Below are 11,396 nucleotides of genomic sequence, written 5' to 3'. Positions count from 1 at the left end.
GCCTTGCTGCATTCGGAGATTCTCATTTCTCCGCACAACTTTTTTCTGATCGTCGCAGAAGCACATCAACCTCCCCATCCAACACACACTCTGAGGCCCAGCTTGACACATGTATCGCACACGATAGCCGTTCGTACCTTCTCAAAATGCCCTCTCGGACCACGAGACTCTCCGACAAGGCCGCACTCCCCTTTAAAACTTCGAACAAACAGCGAAGACAGGATCTCCACGTCAAACAGAAACGTGCGCGAGATGCATTGAAACGAGCCGAAAGGTTCAGTCGCAAAAAGGAGGAGGCGAAGAACCCGAGACTGCGGGAAGAACGGTTACGGCGCAATGTCCCTGTTACGCTGGACAAGAAACGGGTCTACGATGAAATTGCGGATGAGCCTGAAGACGGTGGCCTGGGCATGGTCTACGACGTAGAAAGGCTAAAGAGAAGGAAGTTGGCCGAGGAACAGGAATTGCAGCAGGATGGCTATGCTGGGGAGGACGTCGCGGAGCTTGAAGAGGACGATGACGATCATGACTCTATGCTTGAGGAAAGCAGCGATGACGAGAGCGACAGCGACGAAAATGATCTCGAGCCTGCAGATTTGGACGAAGATACTCAAGACCCTCTGCCCTCGAAATATCAACTCAACTCCTCAACGTCCTGTCTAAAAGATCGCGCAACTTCACCAACCCGTTCAACAACCTCAACCAACCTCTCCCTTGCGCCCGCCGCCCTCGCCGCAAAATTCCCGACTCTCTTTTTGTCCCCAGACTCGCCCCCTCCTCCTCCGCCTAAAATTTTGATCACCACATCGATAAACTCGACCTTACACAATGAAGCTACCATCCTCACGACCTTATTTCCCAACTCAAAATATATCCGCCGCTCTTCCCATCGGTATGGGTACAAATTCTCCGTGCGCGAGATCTCAGCCTTTGCAGCCAAGCACGGATACACGTCCGTCATTGTCCTCGAAGAGAATCAAAAGAAGCCCTCTGGAATGACCGTTGTGCATCTACCCGTGGGGCCAACATTCCACTTCACCATCTCAAATTGGTATTCGGGCAAGCAGATTCCTGGCCACGGTCGTCCTACAGACCACGTTCCTGAACTGATTTTGAACAACTTTACGACTCCGCTCGGCCTGGTGACTGCTCACCTCTTCCGCTCTCTTTTTCCCGCTACTCCAGAGCTACAGGGCCGGCAGGTTCTGACGCTGCACAACCAGCGTGACTACATCTTCCTGCGGCGACACCGGTACATCTTCCGCGCGAAGCGGGAAACAGAAAGATCCGTAGTTGGCGCCGATGGAAAAGAGATGAGAGGCACAGAAGGTATCCGAGCTGGATTGCAGGAACTAGGGCCGCGAATGACCCTCAAATTGAGGAGGGTAGATAAGGGGATCCAGAGAGCAAGTGGCCAGGATTGGGAATGGAAGGCCAAGATGGAGAAGAAGAGGACGAAGTTCCAGCTGTGATCTGCCGCGGACCGGCTGGCCATGGGGAAAAAGGGTCATGGAGTCAACTGGCACCGGCGAACCCTTACCGATGCCGCGAGCACTTGGGACTGCTGACCACCTCTCGCGGAAGTGTGGCTTGGTTTATAACGTTCTTGAGTGAGTCTGCAAAGGGGAAAAGGGACACATCGTGGATTACCGGCATTTCTTCCACATGGTACGTTCCCTCCGTCTAAATGCCCAAATGAAGCCATCACAATCGAGTATTTTATCCAGCCTTTGTGCCATAATCTTCCTTCGATCGCCATGCCAACTACCATACCCAAGTTGTCTTGATGGTTGCTCGTTTGTTAAGAATCACTCCTCCCAGTTTGTGACTCTGGAGTCGACAAAAATCTCTCTGAAGCCAGTCGCCGCTCGTTCGAAGCTGCGAGACAACATGCGACGTTTGAGGCTTGTTGCTTCATACTCTTGCAGCGACAACCCCGGTGGGGACGCTCTCGATCTCCGTCGCGAAACGGCGCATGCCCAGACACTGCCCGCCAGCAAGATCAAGCCGACGAAACCGCCCACGGTGGCACCTGCAATGATTGCGGTTGACGGGGCAGACGTGGAGCTGGATACAACTGGGGATGTGGATGGCGGAGGAAGGGACGTCGGACTGGATGAAAAAGTTATCGTCGAAGTGAATGAAAACGCTGTCGTCTGACTGGATGAAAACATTGTCGTCGGACTGGTCGTCGTCGTCGGAGTGGCAAAGGGCAGAGGAGAGAAGAGCATCGAAGCTGCGCTAGGGACTACCGTCACAGCCTCCTCGAGCACCCTCGAGCAGACGGACGCAATCTTGTCAGACTGCCGAGGGGATATTGTCAGCGCCGTGTGGCCCATGACGGGTTTATTTGCGTTGTTTCTTGACAGAGCTCTCACTCAACCGATCCGCCCCCAGACTACCAAGGCATATTGTGAGCAGGGTCAGCTGGTTCGACGTCAAGGCTTGCTGCAGAGCCCGGCTGCTGTATGTGTTGCCCCGGTTCGAGAGAGTTACGGATTTGACGGCGTAGGCGCCAAAGGCCACTGCCGCGATGAGCGCAGCGAGCTCCACGATCATTTCGACCAGCCACTTCCCCGGCGGCGGCCTGAGGACACCGAACGTCACTCTGGATTTCTTCTCAGCTCGCTGTTCCTGGACGCCCACGTTCACTGCGCTGCTCCTCCGAGAGCCGGCACTTTGGTCCTTGGGCTCAACGAGAGCTGAAACCACCCTGCGGTTGGACAGTTGCTCCGCGTCCGAACCATCACGTATATCCAGCGACCTCGACGACATGGCTTGTTCTGGTCACAACTGAGTCACTGGCAAGACCGCCGCCATTGTCCTCTTTTTCAGCCTGACGGGAGAACCATGGAGATACTGCCAAGCTGCCATTCTGCAAGAGGCCATCACCATCCAGGACAAAGCCGTGCGGGGCCCAACACGAGAACCTGCGTCTTCAATGTAAAGCAAGGCCGATTGGGTAGAAAGCGGCTGAGTGGCATTTGCCGCCAGTGCGCATGCATCAGCTGCGATACGAGGTCCCCTCACAGGACTGCGGTGTTTGGGCAACGACAGTTGATCCTGGCGACATGGTCTCGTACACGGGAAAAAGGCTCACGGTGAAAGCTCGCTTTGGATTCTCTCTGGACGCTAAAAGGGCTCTCTCTGGCCTCTTCATCCAGCTCATCCATTCCTTCCAACAGCCAGGGATAGTTCATCCTTTGATCCATGTGTCTCGTTTCTGTCCCCCTTCGTCGCAGCGCATAAAGCTTGTTGACACCATTTCCATCCACGTGTGAACAGTGTCGACGCCCTCCGTTTCCGTTCCGTTCCAATTGCCGGTGCCAGATCAGTGTCTCCAACTCCCTTTCCTGAGTCCATAGCGCGGCTCTCATGAATTTGACTCGTAGCCTAGCCGTCCATCCGTGAAGCAAGAAAAATAAAAACAGGGCTAAAAGCGGAAACAATAGGCTTTCCAATCTGGCCACCCATCCCTTCTCAAGCTCTAACTGCCTTGAGCCTGGGTCCAGAAGTCAAGACTAGCAATCACATCCTCGCCGTTCTCGTCTTCGTAAGCATACAGGATCTGAGGACAGGCCGTTAGTACAGGCATGATTAAAGGAATGATAGTCACTCACCTCTCTCGTACTCGAATGCAACATCCTCACATTTTTGCCCGTCATCACATGAATCAGCTCGCTCGTCTCAATATGTCGTATCTCGATGAAACACGGCTCGAACGCGAGGATGTATGGATAGTTCAGAGCAAATGCCTGCGGCGTACCCTCCCACGTGATCTTCCAGTCCTGCCTTGCACGCCATCCGTTGCGGTTGACGAAAAAGGAGAAGTCGGAATAGTTGAGTAGAAATTCGCCGTTAAGACGTTCAATGTGGATGGGTTTGACGTTCTCCTTGCGCGTCACAAAGTCAAGCGACGTATCGGCTTGGTCGAGCAGGGATTGTCGCTCGGTGGTCTCGAGCGAGACAACCTCAAAGCCTCTGGCGCAGCCAACGCATAGTGTGGAGCGGAGATAGTGTACTGATGTCGACTCAGCTGGTATGTAGAATTCCTAGAGCGCCTCGTCAGCGTCAACTGTCGCACGTTTCACTCGAATAGCTTTTACCTTAAAAGGCTTCAGTGCATCTTGGCCACTAGCAAACATCTTACTGATTGCCGGCTTCTTCTTACCCTTAGTAAGATCGTCCATGGGCTCGTATACCTTGATGGTAGTGGATAATGCCGAAGTCTTCACAGAGCACACCAAATGTCGCCCCAATCCAATACCGGCTTTGAAGAAATTAGAATGCCCCTGGATTTTCCTGGGTCTCGTCGCCAATGGATTCTGGTTATTTGGATCCAATGCGTCAAAGGGATATGAGGTGAGCGTTTTGTTCGACAACACGAGGAGCAGGCGATACTCCTCCAGCGTGTCGATTTGGGAAACTTGGGTGGCGTCGAGAATGCGCTTCGGCTTGATGGATTTGTCCTTTGGCCATCGATCAGCGATATAAATACCGTTGTCAGTCCCATAAATCAGCTTGCGGCCTCCATCAGTCGGCACCAGACAATTGACCCGATTCTGAGCATTGAAGAAACCTTCACATAAAATAGTCTTGGTGTAGAAGGCACTACTTCGGTCGCGAAGTTTGCTTTGCTGCTCTTCCACTAGTTCAATAAACTTTTTGCGCTGTGTGATCGAGGTGGCATATAGTTGAAGCTCATATGCCCCTTTTCCAAGATGTCGGAAAGTAATAGGGTACACCTCTTTCTGACCTGGAGTGCTCGAAGTGGATGGTTTGTTACCAGGTATCAGGCTGGACGAGGAGCGCTTTGCGAGACCCAGGCGGGGAATGACTTGATCCATCTCGGCAATAACGAGGAGCTCTAGCGGAATTGGCTTTCGGTATACTCGAAGTTCCTCTCGTTTGTTGACATTTTTGACACGGCACATGAGGACCGCGTGATCAAAGAGGTATACTTGAACTTCGGCGCTGTCGGTGGGTGACTTTTTGAAGCTCATCTTGGTCAGAATGACCCGATTCTCTTCAGTAAGTTTCAGATCAGTGTATTCTCCCGCATTCCATTTGAGCTGTTGATTCAGCTGAAGCAAATTGAAGTGATTCTCAGCTTTACCGCTTTCCGCATTGACTCGAGCCAAGAAATCCTTGATTAGTCCGATGGCTTTGGGTATATCCTTCTTGTCCGGGTTGTCATCTTTTGTGTACTTCAATACATTGTCCAGTAGGAGCGGGTACCTGGCTAGACGCGTTGTCGGTTTCGTCAGGTAACCGTTCAGCTCGAGCTTTCTGGACTCCTTGAGCCGCTCAGTCTCGTCCACGAATCGAGAGAAAGCTGGGTTGGCGCCTTTCTCTTTCTCGAATTCGTATTTGCCGTACATCTGATTCGCTCCATACTTGATGAAAGGGTCGAATTGCGGCACAAATCGGAGAAAGATATCACCAATACTGTGCACCACGTGTTGTTCTTTCTGCCGCTTTGACAACTCTTCCGCAAACCTGCCATTCACCGCAAGAACCTCTAGACAGTTGCCGAAGACGGTACGGACGAATTTCTCTCGCCTCTCCTCTTTGATGGGAGACATGACATTGCCGGCGCCGCGAAGTGGGCGTATCCAGAAATCACGGAGATATTCCAAATCCTTGACAAAGTCACGTTCTGTGTACATGAGCTCTGAAATCACTTCCTGTCTCTTCTTCTCTCTGTCGTCAATCTTATCCGCGACCTCCTTAGGAACGCTATTGATCCAGAGCTTCTGTTCTTGGTCTTCCTCGCCGTGCAGGCTTCCTCTCGAGTTGGAATGTCGTAATCCGGGCTGCGGCCGTAGATTGAGGCGTGCTTGCTGCTCCAAGCGCCGAGGACACGCGATCGAGTAGCAGAGGTGGTCTTTGGTACAAGTTGGAGAATAACATTCTGTCAGCAAGGTGAAGACCCCGTTGACATCTTTCGAGGAGGCCTCTTCTCCCATCGTTTCTCGGAACTGGTAGACTTCCCCGGGGGCATCCCTGAGCCGATGCTCATAGGTAACGTCGTGGAAGAACTTTTGGGCGTCGAGGGCTCGTCCGAGAAGCAAGGCAAGGTTTCTGTCAGTCGTCTTGATGATGTAGGCGATCAGGTCGACAGCCTCCGCTCCAGTGAAGGCATTCTTGTAGGAGAGATCATTCTTGGTTCTGTCGCCAACGCCGATTCTTTCCTGAAAAGCGCTTGCAACGCGTGACAAGAGGGCAGGGTAGACAAGGGGTGACTTTCTTTGGACAACAGTTGTTGTCTGACTGGCCGACGAATGGGCCGAGCCTGTCGGCCTACTCATCATGCTGTCGTTGCGAGAACCGTTCATGGTGGTTGTCGGCGTCAAGTCAGATGAAGCTGAGGCGGCAGAAGCTGCAGACACAGTGCGCGGGGGATTACTTCCCTCACTAGGGCGCCGCGACCGTGGAGTGATACCATACCCTGGAGAATTAGTGGAGCTAAAGGAGCCGTTAGATGAGGCATGATGATCTGCAAAAGGGTCTGATTCTGATTCTCGTCGACGATGCGGCACGACTCTACCACTCGTCAATTGCTGGGTATGATCTCGATCCAGAGCATATGATCCCATCGACATAGACCTATCCCCATCGACTCTTTCGGGTATGTGTCTGCCTTGAGCTGTCGTCCTTGAGCCACCCATTCCCGCATAAGGTTGCTGTCTAAAAGCACTGGCAGTACCCTGCTGAAAGCTACTGGGCGGCGGACGATAACCCATGGTCGGCTCTCCAGGCCTCACCATGGACCGCGACCTATAACCATCATTGTTCAATGCTGGAGGAGGCATTCGGTTGGGAACAGGTCTCCGGTCGTACGTCGACATCGACATTGAAGATGGGCCACCGGGTCGCGTATCTATCCGCTGGGGCGGAGGATAAGGTCGTCGGTCAGGGAACATTGGCGCAGGATTGTGTGGCGCCGGCCTTGTGCTGTTTGCGCCATTCATATAAGGTTGGCCCGGAGCAATGCCGTTGGAGCGATCGTAGGATTGAGGCATCTGACGCATTGGTGGAGGGGGGCCCTGCCTCATGGACATGCTATGCGGTGGGTGTTGCGAACCCATGCTGGGCAGCCGATCGTACATTCCACTTGCAGATTGACTTGTCATTGTCTGGGACCTCCCTGGAGGAGGGGCACCGCCAAAGATATTGTGGAAGGCGGTATCTCTTTGATCGGCGGGTCCTCCATGCTGTGGAGGTGGTGGTCTTGCACCATAATAGCGAGAATCGGGCAGACCATAGTCTGCCATGCTCGGTCAGAGGAGAGGGAAAGAGCGATATAGCAGAGGCGTAGTTATTGAGCAAGCATGGAGAGGTGTGGTAATAGAGGATCTAATCTGCCGCGTGTAGAGCGCAGGGGGCTTTTTTCCGTCTCCTCTTTTCGCGATCTTGAATTCTCTCCCCCACCCCCAACTTTCCGACTGTCGTGTAGATGGCGAAGGCAGAATGAATAGCAACGAGGTCGACGTGGTCTCGACGTGGTGGAATGGATCGACAATCGAGGACCGTGGGCGGCCGATATTGAGGTTGGGGTTATGTGTGCGTGCTGCACGAATGGAGGAGGTCGATGTGGATGAGGGATGGTCAGAGATTACAGATGATGTCGCACAGATTCCGCGTCATGCTCTCACCGTGCCAGCCAGGAGAGAAAGCAGATGTTTGAATGAGTATGTACGAATTAATGAGTAGTAATGGTGAAAAGATCAATGGACAGAGCCAGTATAGCATGTAGTGGGAATGGAAATGGGAATGGGATGGGGAGAAACGACGCAGTTGGACGAGGATCGACTGCTGCTAATCCAGGCCCGAAGCTGGGGTTGCCATTGGCTGCGCTTGCTCCCTCTAACCAGCAGCAGCGCAGGCACACATCATCGCCATCACCCCCCAAGGCCTTTCGCTTCCCACCCATTGCAAGCTTCATCGGCAGAACGTTACCCGCAAGGTGCTTTGGAGCACCCGCCATCCCTCCTACACCCTTTTGACCTCTGCTCTTCTCCGACAACTTACCTTCAAACACAGAAATCTGACACCATGGCGACAATCACAGAAGGACCTGGCAGTGAACTCACGCCCAACTTTGCTCCCTTCTTTGGCATGGTAATCCTCTCACTGTACCTGGCTGGATGATACAGAACTAACATGCAAAACGATACAGGCCGGAATCGCCTCTGCTGTACGTGGACCGAGCCTCAAACAATCCAAACAGTCTCTGCTAACCTCTCACGCGCCCTAGATGATCTTTGGCTGTATGGATTTGGAAGAATAGTGGAATGATGCAAGAGATACTGAGCAGTCGCACAGGTATTGGCGCCGCCTATGGCACCGCGAAATCAGGCATCGGAATTGCTGGTGTGGGAACTTACCGCCCTGACTTGATCATGAAGGTATGGAATGCGCATCCAGGCCCTCGGTGTGCTTTGGCTAACGATGAACGGCAGTCCCTCATCCCCGTCGTCATGTCCGGAATCATCGCCGTCTACGCCCTTGTCATCGCAGTCCTCATCGCTGGAGACATGGGACCCCCGCCCCAGCAGAATTACAGCTTGTTTACCGGATTCATGCACCTAGCTTCCGGATTAAGTGTTGGTCTTGCTGGTCTGGCAGCGGGCTATGCCATCGGGATTGTGGGAGATATGGGTGTGAGATGTTACATGCAGCAAAGCAGGATATTTGTGGGCATGGTGCTCATTTTGATCTTCGGGGAGGTCCTGGGGCTCTATGGATTGATTGTGGGATTGATCTTGCATTCGAAGAGTTGAATTGCTGCCGGCGATCCCCCAGGAAGGCATGCGTGTTCGCAATTAAAAAGCCAGTACTTCAAGAATAGAGCCAGCTGTTTCCAGTATGAAAAGGGAAGGGTTCGGAGCTACGATATATCGCATCTTGCAACTACAAATGCTATATGCGCCTACTGCAGGAATTTCCCAAGATTGCCGCCAATATGCTCCAAATCCAAGAGGAATGTATCGTGCCCGAACAAACTGATATCCTCGCCAAGCTCCACATGCGTAACTCGATTGTTTCCTGTAGCCCTCAATGTCTCGGCTATCTCCCTCTGCTGCCACGCTGGAAAGAGTATGTCGCTGGCCACGCCCATCACCAACACTGGATGGTTGCTCAAGGGCGTCATTCCCTGAACGAGATCTCTGGGCGGCCCGGCTGGATGGCCGGGGGCAACAGCTTCATCCATTGGTGCAGTAGAAACTTGCTCTTCGTAATTTTTCGACGGCAGCATCAAACTGCATGCTGGGTCGGTTCGAATGGTCGCAAAGCCCCGGAAGTTCAACACCTTTTCTTGGTTCTTTTGCCTCCGCGTTCTGGTGCTCTCTTGATGGGCCCATCCGAGATCGAACAGATCCATCGCCTTGCTAACATAGAGCAGAGAGTTTGGGTCGTATTCCAAGGAAAACTTCTCACCAGCATGGTCTAGGTACGTCTCAATCAAGAAATCCGGACAGAGAGCAGGCTGTTTACTGGGATCGGCACGCTGTCTCCCAAATCGATTCTCCCATTCTGGTCCACTGCGATATGTCACCGTGGCAATTTCGCGGGCGAGCTTCATTCCCGTATGGGGAGGAATACCATTGTCGTAGTAGAAGCCTCTGTTCCAATTGGGGTCCATCATCAACACCTGTCGTTGAGTGTGCCGCATGGCGATGCTATAGGGGTGACTCCTAGCGCAACCCGAAATGCTGACGATCTTGCCCACTCGGTCAGGGAAATGGACACCGAAAGCGAGACTTTGCATTCCACCCATACTGGCGCCGACGCTTGCATAGAGCTTGTCGATGCCGAGTCCGTCCAGAAGCCGCGCTTGCGCTCTGACCATGTCGTCCATGGTCAAGATGGGAAACCGAGTGGCATATCGCTGACCGTCCGAGGGATCGATCGAAGAAGGTCCAGTCGAGCCATAGCAGCCGCCTATCACATTCGTGCAAATCACAAAGTATTTGCTGGTATCTAAAGGAGCACCAGGCCCAATAAACTTTTCCCACCACCCAGGTTTCGGGTTTGCTTCAGTGCTGTGTGCGTGGCTTGACGCCGACAGTCCGGTGTGTAGCAGAATTGCATTGCTCTTGTCTGCGTTCAATTTGCCCCAAGTTTCATGGGCGATGTTGAATTCGGGCAGAATCCCACCCCAATCCAGCAGAATGGGCTCAGAGCTGTGGAACACCATGTGTTTGCCCGTGGTGTAGGACGGTTCGGGCCCTGATTCCAGGGACCGGTTCTGCAAAGCGGCGGTCTTCATTTCTTGAGCATCAAGACATGGAAAGGACATTGCTGGGTTCGTAGACTCAGGACTCTCGTAGGGTTCTTCTTCTTGCACAGCGGCGGTGGCAGCCTGGGCATGATGAGTCGCTCGTGTGTGTAAAGACGCATTTCTAATCCGCTGGGTCCTCGGTTTCGCAGGGAAGCGGTCGAACTTGTGCTCTCTTACGGATAAGGAGGAATTGGAGGTCAGAGTCCTTGAGCCTCGACTCAGTAGCCGTGCTGCGATCTGGGCTCCTCGAGGGACCGCCATGCCGACCTGCACAGGATTTCAAACTGGTAGAGGATCGAGAAGGGAGCGGGGTCTCCCTCCAGCGACAGTTTAGAAATACGACATCCATTTTGCTGGCCTTGACAACTTGGGGTAAAAATGGCAAGGAGTCGATCGCGCCGCCAATGATCACGACATCAGCGGCCAATAACAACGCAGTTTAGAATCTTTTCGCCTAACCTGCCTCTGTGGGTATTCAGCCTTGTGGCCTCGTTCGCTTCAGCCTTTGGGTCAGCCTCGTCGGCATAGAATTTTTGGTATGCCGAGTATAGAGTACGGCTTATTCGATTGCTATTCTCTTATACGCTTATATTACATCAGTGATACAGTCTCGAAATTCTTTTAGATGTTTAGCCGGTTACGAAGAGTCACCCGTTCGTCGGGTGTGTGGATGAGTGTCTTTGTCCCGTCTCCAAGTATTTCTATCTCACATGGGCTCGAAATGGAGGGCTGAAGAATGGTGGAAAAGAAAGAGGTGATGCGAGCTGCCAAAATTCGTTGCGGCCGGATAACTTCTGGTTAACGCGTCTGGTCTGTTTTCCAGCTATTCCAGTCGGCTTTCCCAAGCCCTCGACGTCACTCGTTCTTGTCAGCCTTGCACCCTGAATCCCTCCCTTCAAACTTACGTCCTGAAATCGTGGTATTTCAGAGTTTCCTGCTCGTATTAGCACTCCAAAAGAGGTGGATATCGTGTTTCCTTTGTGCAGAGAATGCCCGAAAGCAGGCAGGCGATACTCCGCAAGGAGATAAATACCCCGGAAGATGGCTGCTGGCAACCTTCGTGGCGCCTGCGGCTTGGTCTAGCGGGACGGTTCTTGGTGAGCGCTTC

General features: G+C 52.9%; 6 protein-coding genes across 7 annotated transcripts; 3 read left to right on the top strand and 3 right to left on the bottom strand.

The window, feature by feature from the left end:
* Window positions 1-146: 146 nt before the first annotated feature.
* On the top strand, window positions 147-1,472 carry PV07_06502 (uncharacterized protein; the record flags this gene model as incomplete). The annotated part of the gene is made up of 1 exon (XM_016393486.1): window positions 147-1,472. One exon carries the CDS (start codon window positions 147-149, stop codon window positions 1,470-1,472), a length of 1,326 nt encoding a protein of 441 aa, XP_016246905.1.
* Window positions 1,473-1,890: 418 nt separating this feature from the next.
* On the top strand, window positions 1,891-2,160 carry PV07_06501 (uncharacterized protein; the record flags this gene model as incomplete). The annotated part of the gene is made up of 1 exon (XM_016393485.1): window positions 1,891-2,160. One exon carries the CDS (start codon window positions 1,891-1,893, stop codon window positions 2,158-2,160), a length of 270 nt encoding a protein of 89 aa, XP_016246904.1.
* A 186-nt stretch (window positions 2,161-2,346) lies between these two features.
* On the bottom strand, window positions 2,347-2,809 carry PV07_06500 (uncharacterized protein; the record flags this gene model as incomplete). The annotated part of the gene is made up of 1 exon (XM_016393484.1): window positions 2,347-2,809. The coding sequence occupies exon 1, from the start codon at window positions 2,773-2,775 to the stop codon at window positions 2,347-2,349; it is 429 nt and encodes a 142-aa protein (XP_016246903.1). The 5' UTR covers window positions 2,776-2,809.
* Window positions 2,798-7,759, bottom strand: PV07_06499 (uncharacterized protein). The gene is made up of 3 exons (XM_016393483.1): window positions 4,107-7,759; window positions 3,621-4,052; window positions 2,798-3,568 (listed from the first exon to the last, which is right to left on the bottom strand). Exons 1-3 carry the CDS (start codon window positions 7,275-7,277, stop codon window positions 3,488-3,490), a joined length of 3,684 nt encoding a protein of 1,227 aa, XP_016246902.1. The 5' UTR covers window positions 7,278-7,759; the 3' UTR covers window positions 2,798-3,487.
* Window positions 7,760-7,924: 165 nt separating this feature from the next.
* On the top strand, window positions 7,925-9,020 carry PV07_06498. Of its 2 annotated transcripts, XM_016393481.1 has the most exons (5): window positions 7,925-8,124; window positions 8,183-8,200; window positions 8,261-8,273; window positions 8,329-8,411; window positions 8,466-9,020. In XM_016393481.1, exons 1-5 carry the CDS (start codon window positions 8,059-8,061, stop codon window positions 8,784-8,786), a joined length of 501 nt encoding a protein of 166 aa, XP_016246900.1. In that variant the 5' UTR covers window positions 7,925-8,058; the 3' UTR covers window positions 8,787-9,020. The 2 variants fall into 2 exon arrangements, with proteins under 2 accessions (XP_016246900.1, XP_016246901.1); XM_016393482.1 differs by having other exon boundaries at window positions 8,183-8,411.
* PV07_06497 (homoserine O-acetyltransferase) lies at window positions 8,777-10,660 on the bottom strand. Its single transcript, XM_016393480.1, has one exon. The coding sequence runs from the start codon at window positions 10,547-10,549 to the stop codon at window positions 8,936-8,938; it is 1,614 nt and encodes a 537-aa protein (XP_016246899.1). The 5' UTR covers window positions 10,550-10,660; the 3' UTR covers window positions 8,777-8,935.
* Window positions 10,661-11,396: the final 736 nt, after the last annotated feature.

Source organism: Cladophialophora immunda (genome assembly GCF_000835495.1).
Source record: "Cladophialophora immunda strain CBS 83496 unplaced genomic scaffold supercont1.4, whole genome shotgun sequence".
Lineage (NCBI taxonomy): Eukaryota > Fungi > Ascomycota > Eurotiomycetes > Chaetothyriales > Herpotrichiellaceae > Cladophialophora > Cladophialophora immunda.
Note: the sequence above shows the minus strand (reverse complement) of the source record. Positions and strands in the feature narration are given on the sequence as shown.

What these genes read in the sequence shown, in the direction of transcription:
- PV07_06499 (XM_016393483.1), bottom strand. Translation starts at nt 7,277, where the DNA reads ATGGCAGACTATGGTCTGCCCGATTCTCGCTATTATGGTGCAAGACCA. An exon ending in ATGCACTGAAGCCTTTTAAG is followed by an intron (nt 4,053 to 4,106) that starts GTAAAAGCTATT and finishes GAGGCGCTCTAG; the next exon opens with GAATTCTACATACCAGCTGA. An exon ending in TGCATTCGAGTACGAGAGAG is followed by an intron (nt 3,569 to 3,620) that starts GTGAGTGACTAT and finishes GCCTGTCCTCAG; the next exon opens with ATCCTGTATGCTTACGAAGA.
- PV07_06498 (XM_016393481.1), top strand. Translation starts at nt 8,059, where the DNA reads ATGGCGACAATCACAGAAGGACCTGGCAGTGAACTCACGCCCAACTTT. An exon ending in GCCCTGACTTGATCATGAAG is followed by an intron (nt 8,412 to 8,465) that starts GTATGGAATGCG and finishes GATGAACGGCAG; the next exon opens with TCCCTCATCCCCGTCGTCAT.
- PV07_06497 (XM_016393480.1), bottom strand. Translation starts at nt 10,549, where the DNA reads ATGGCGGTCCCTCGAGGAGCCCAGATCGCAGCACGGCTACTGAGTCGA.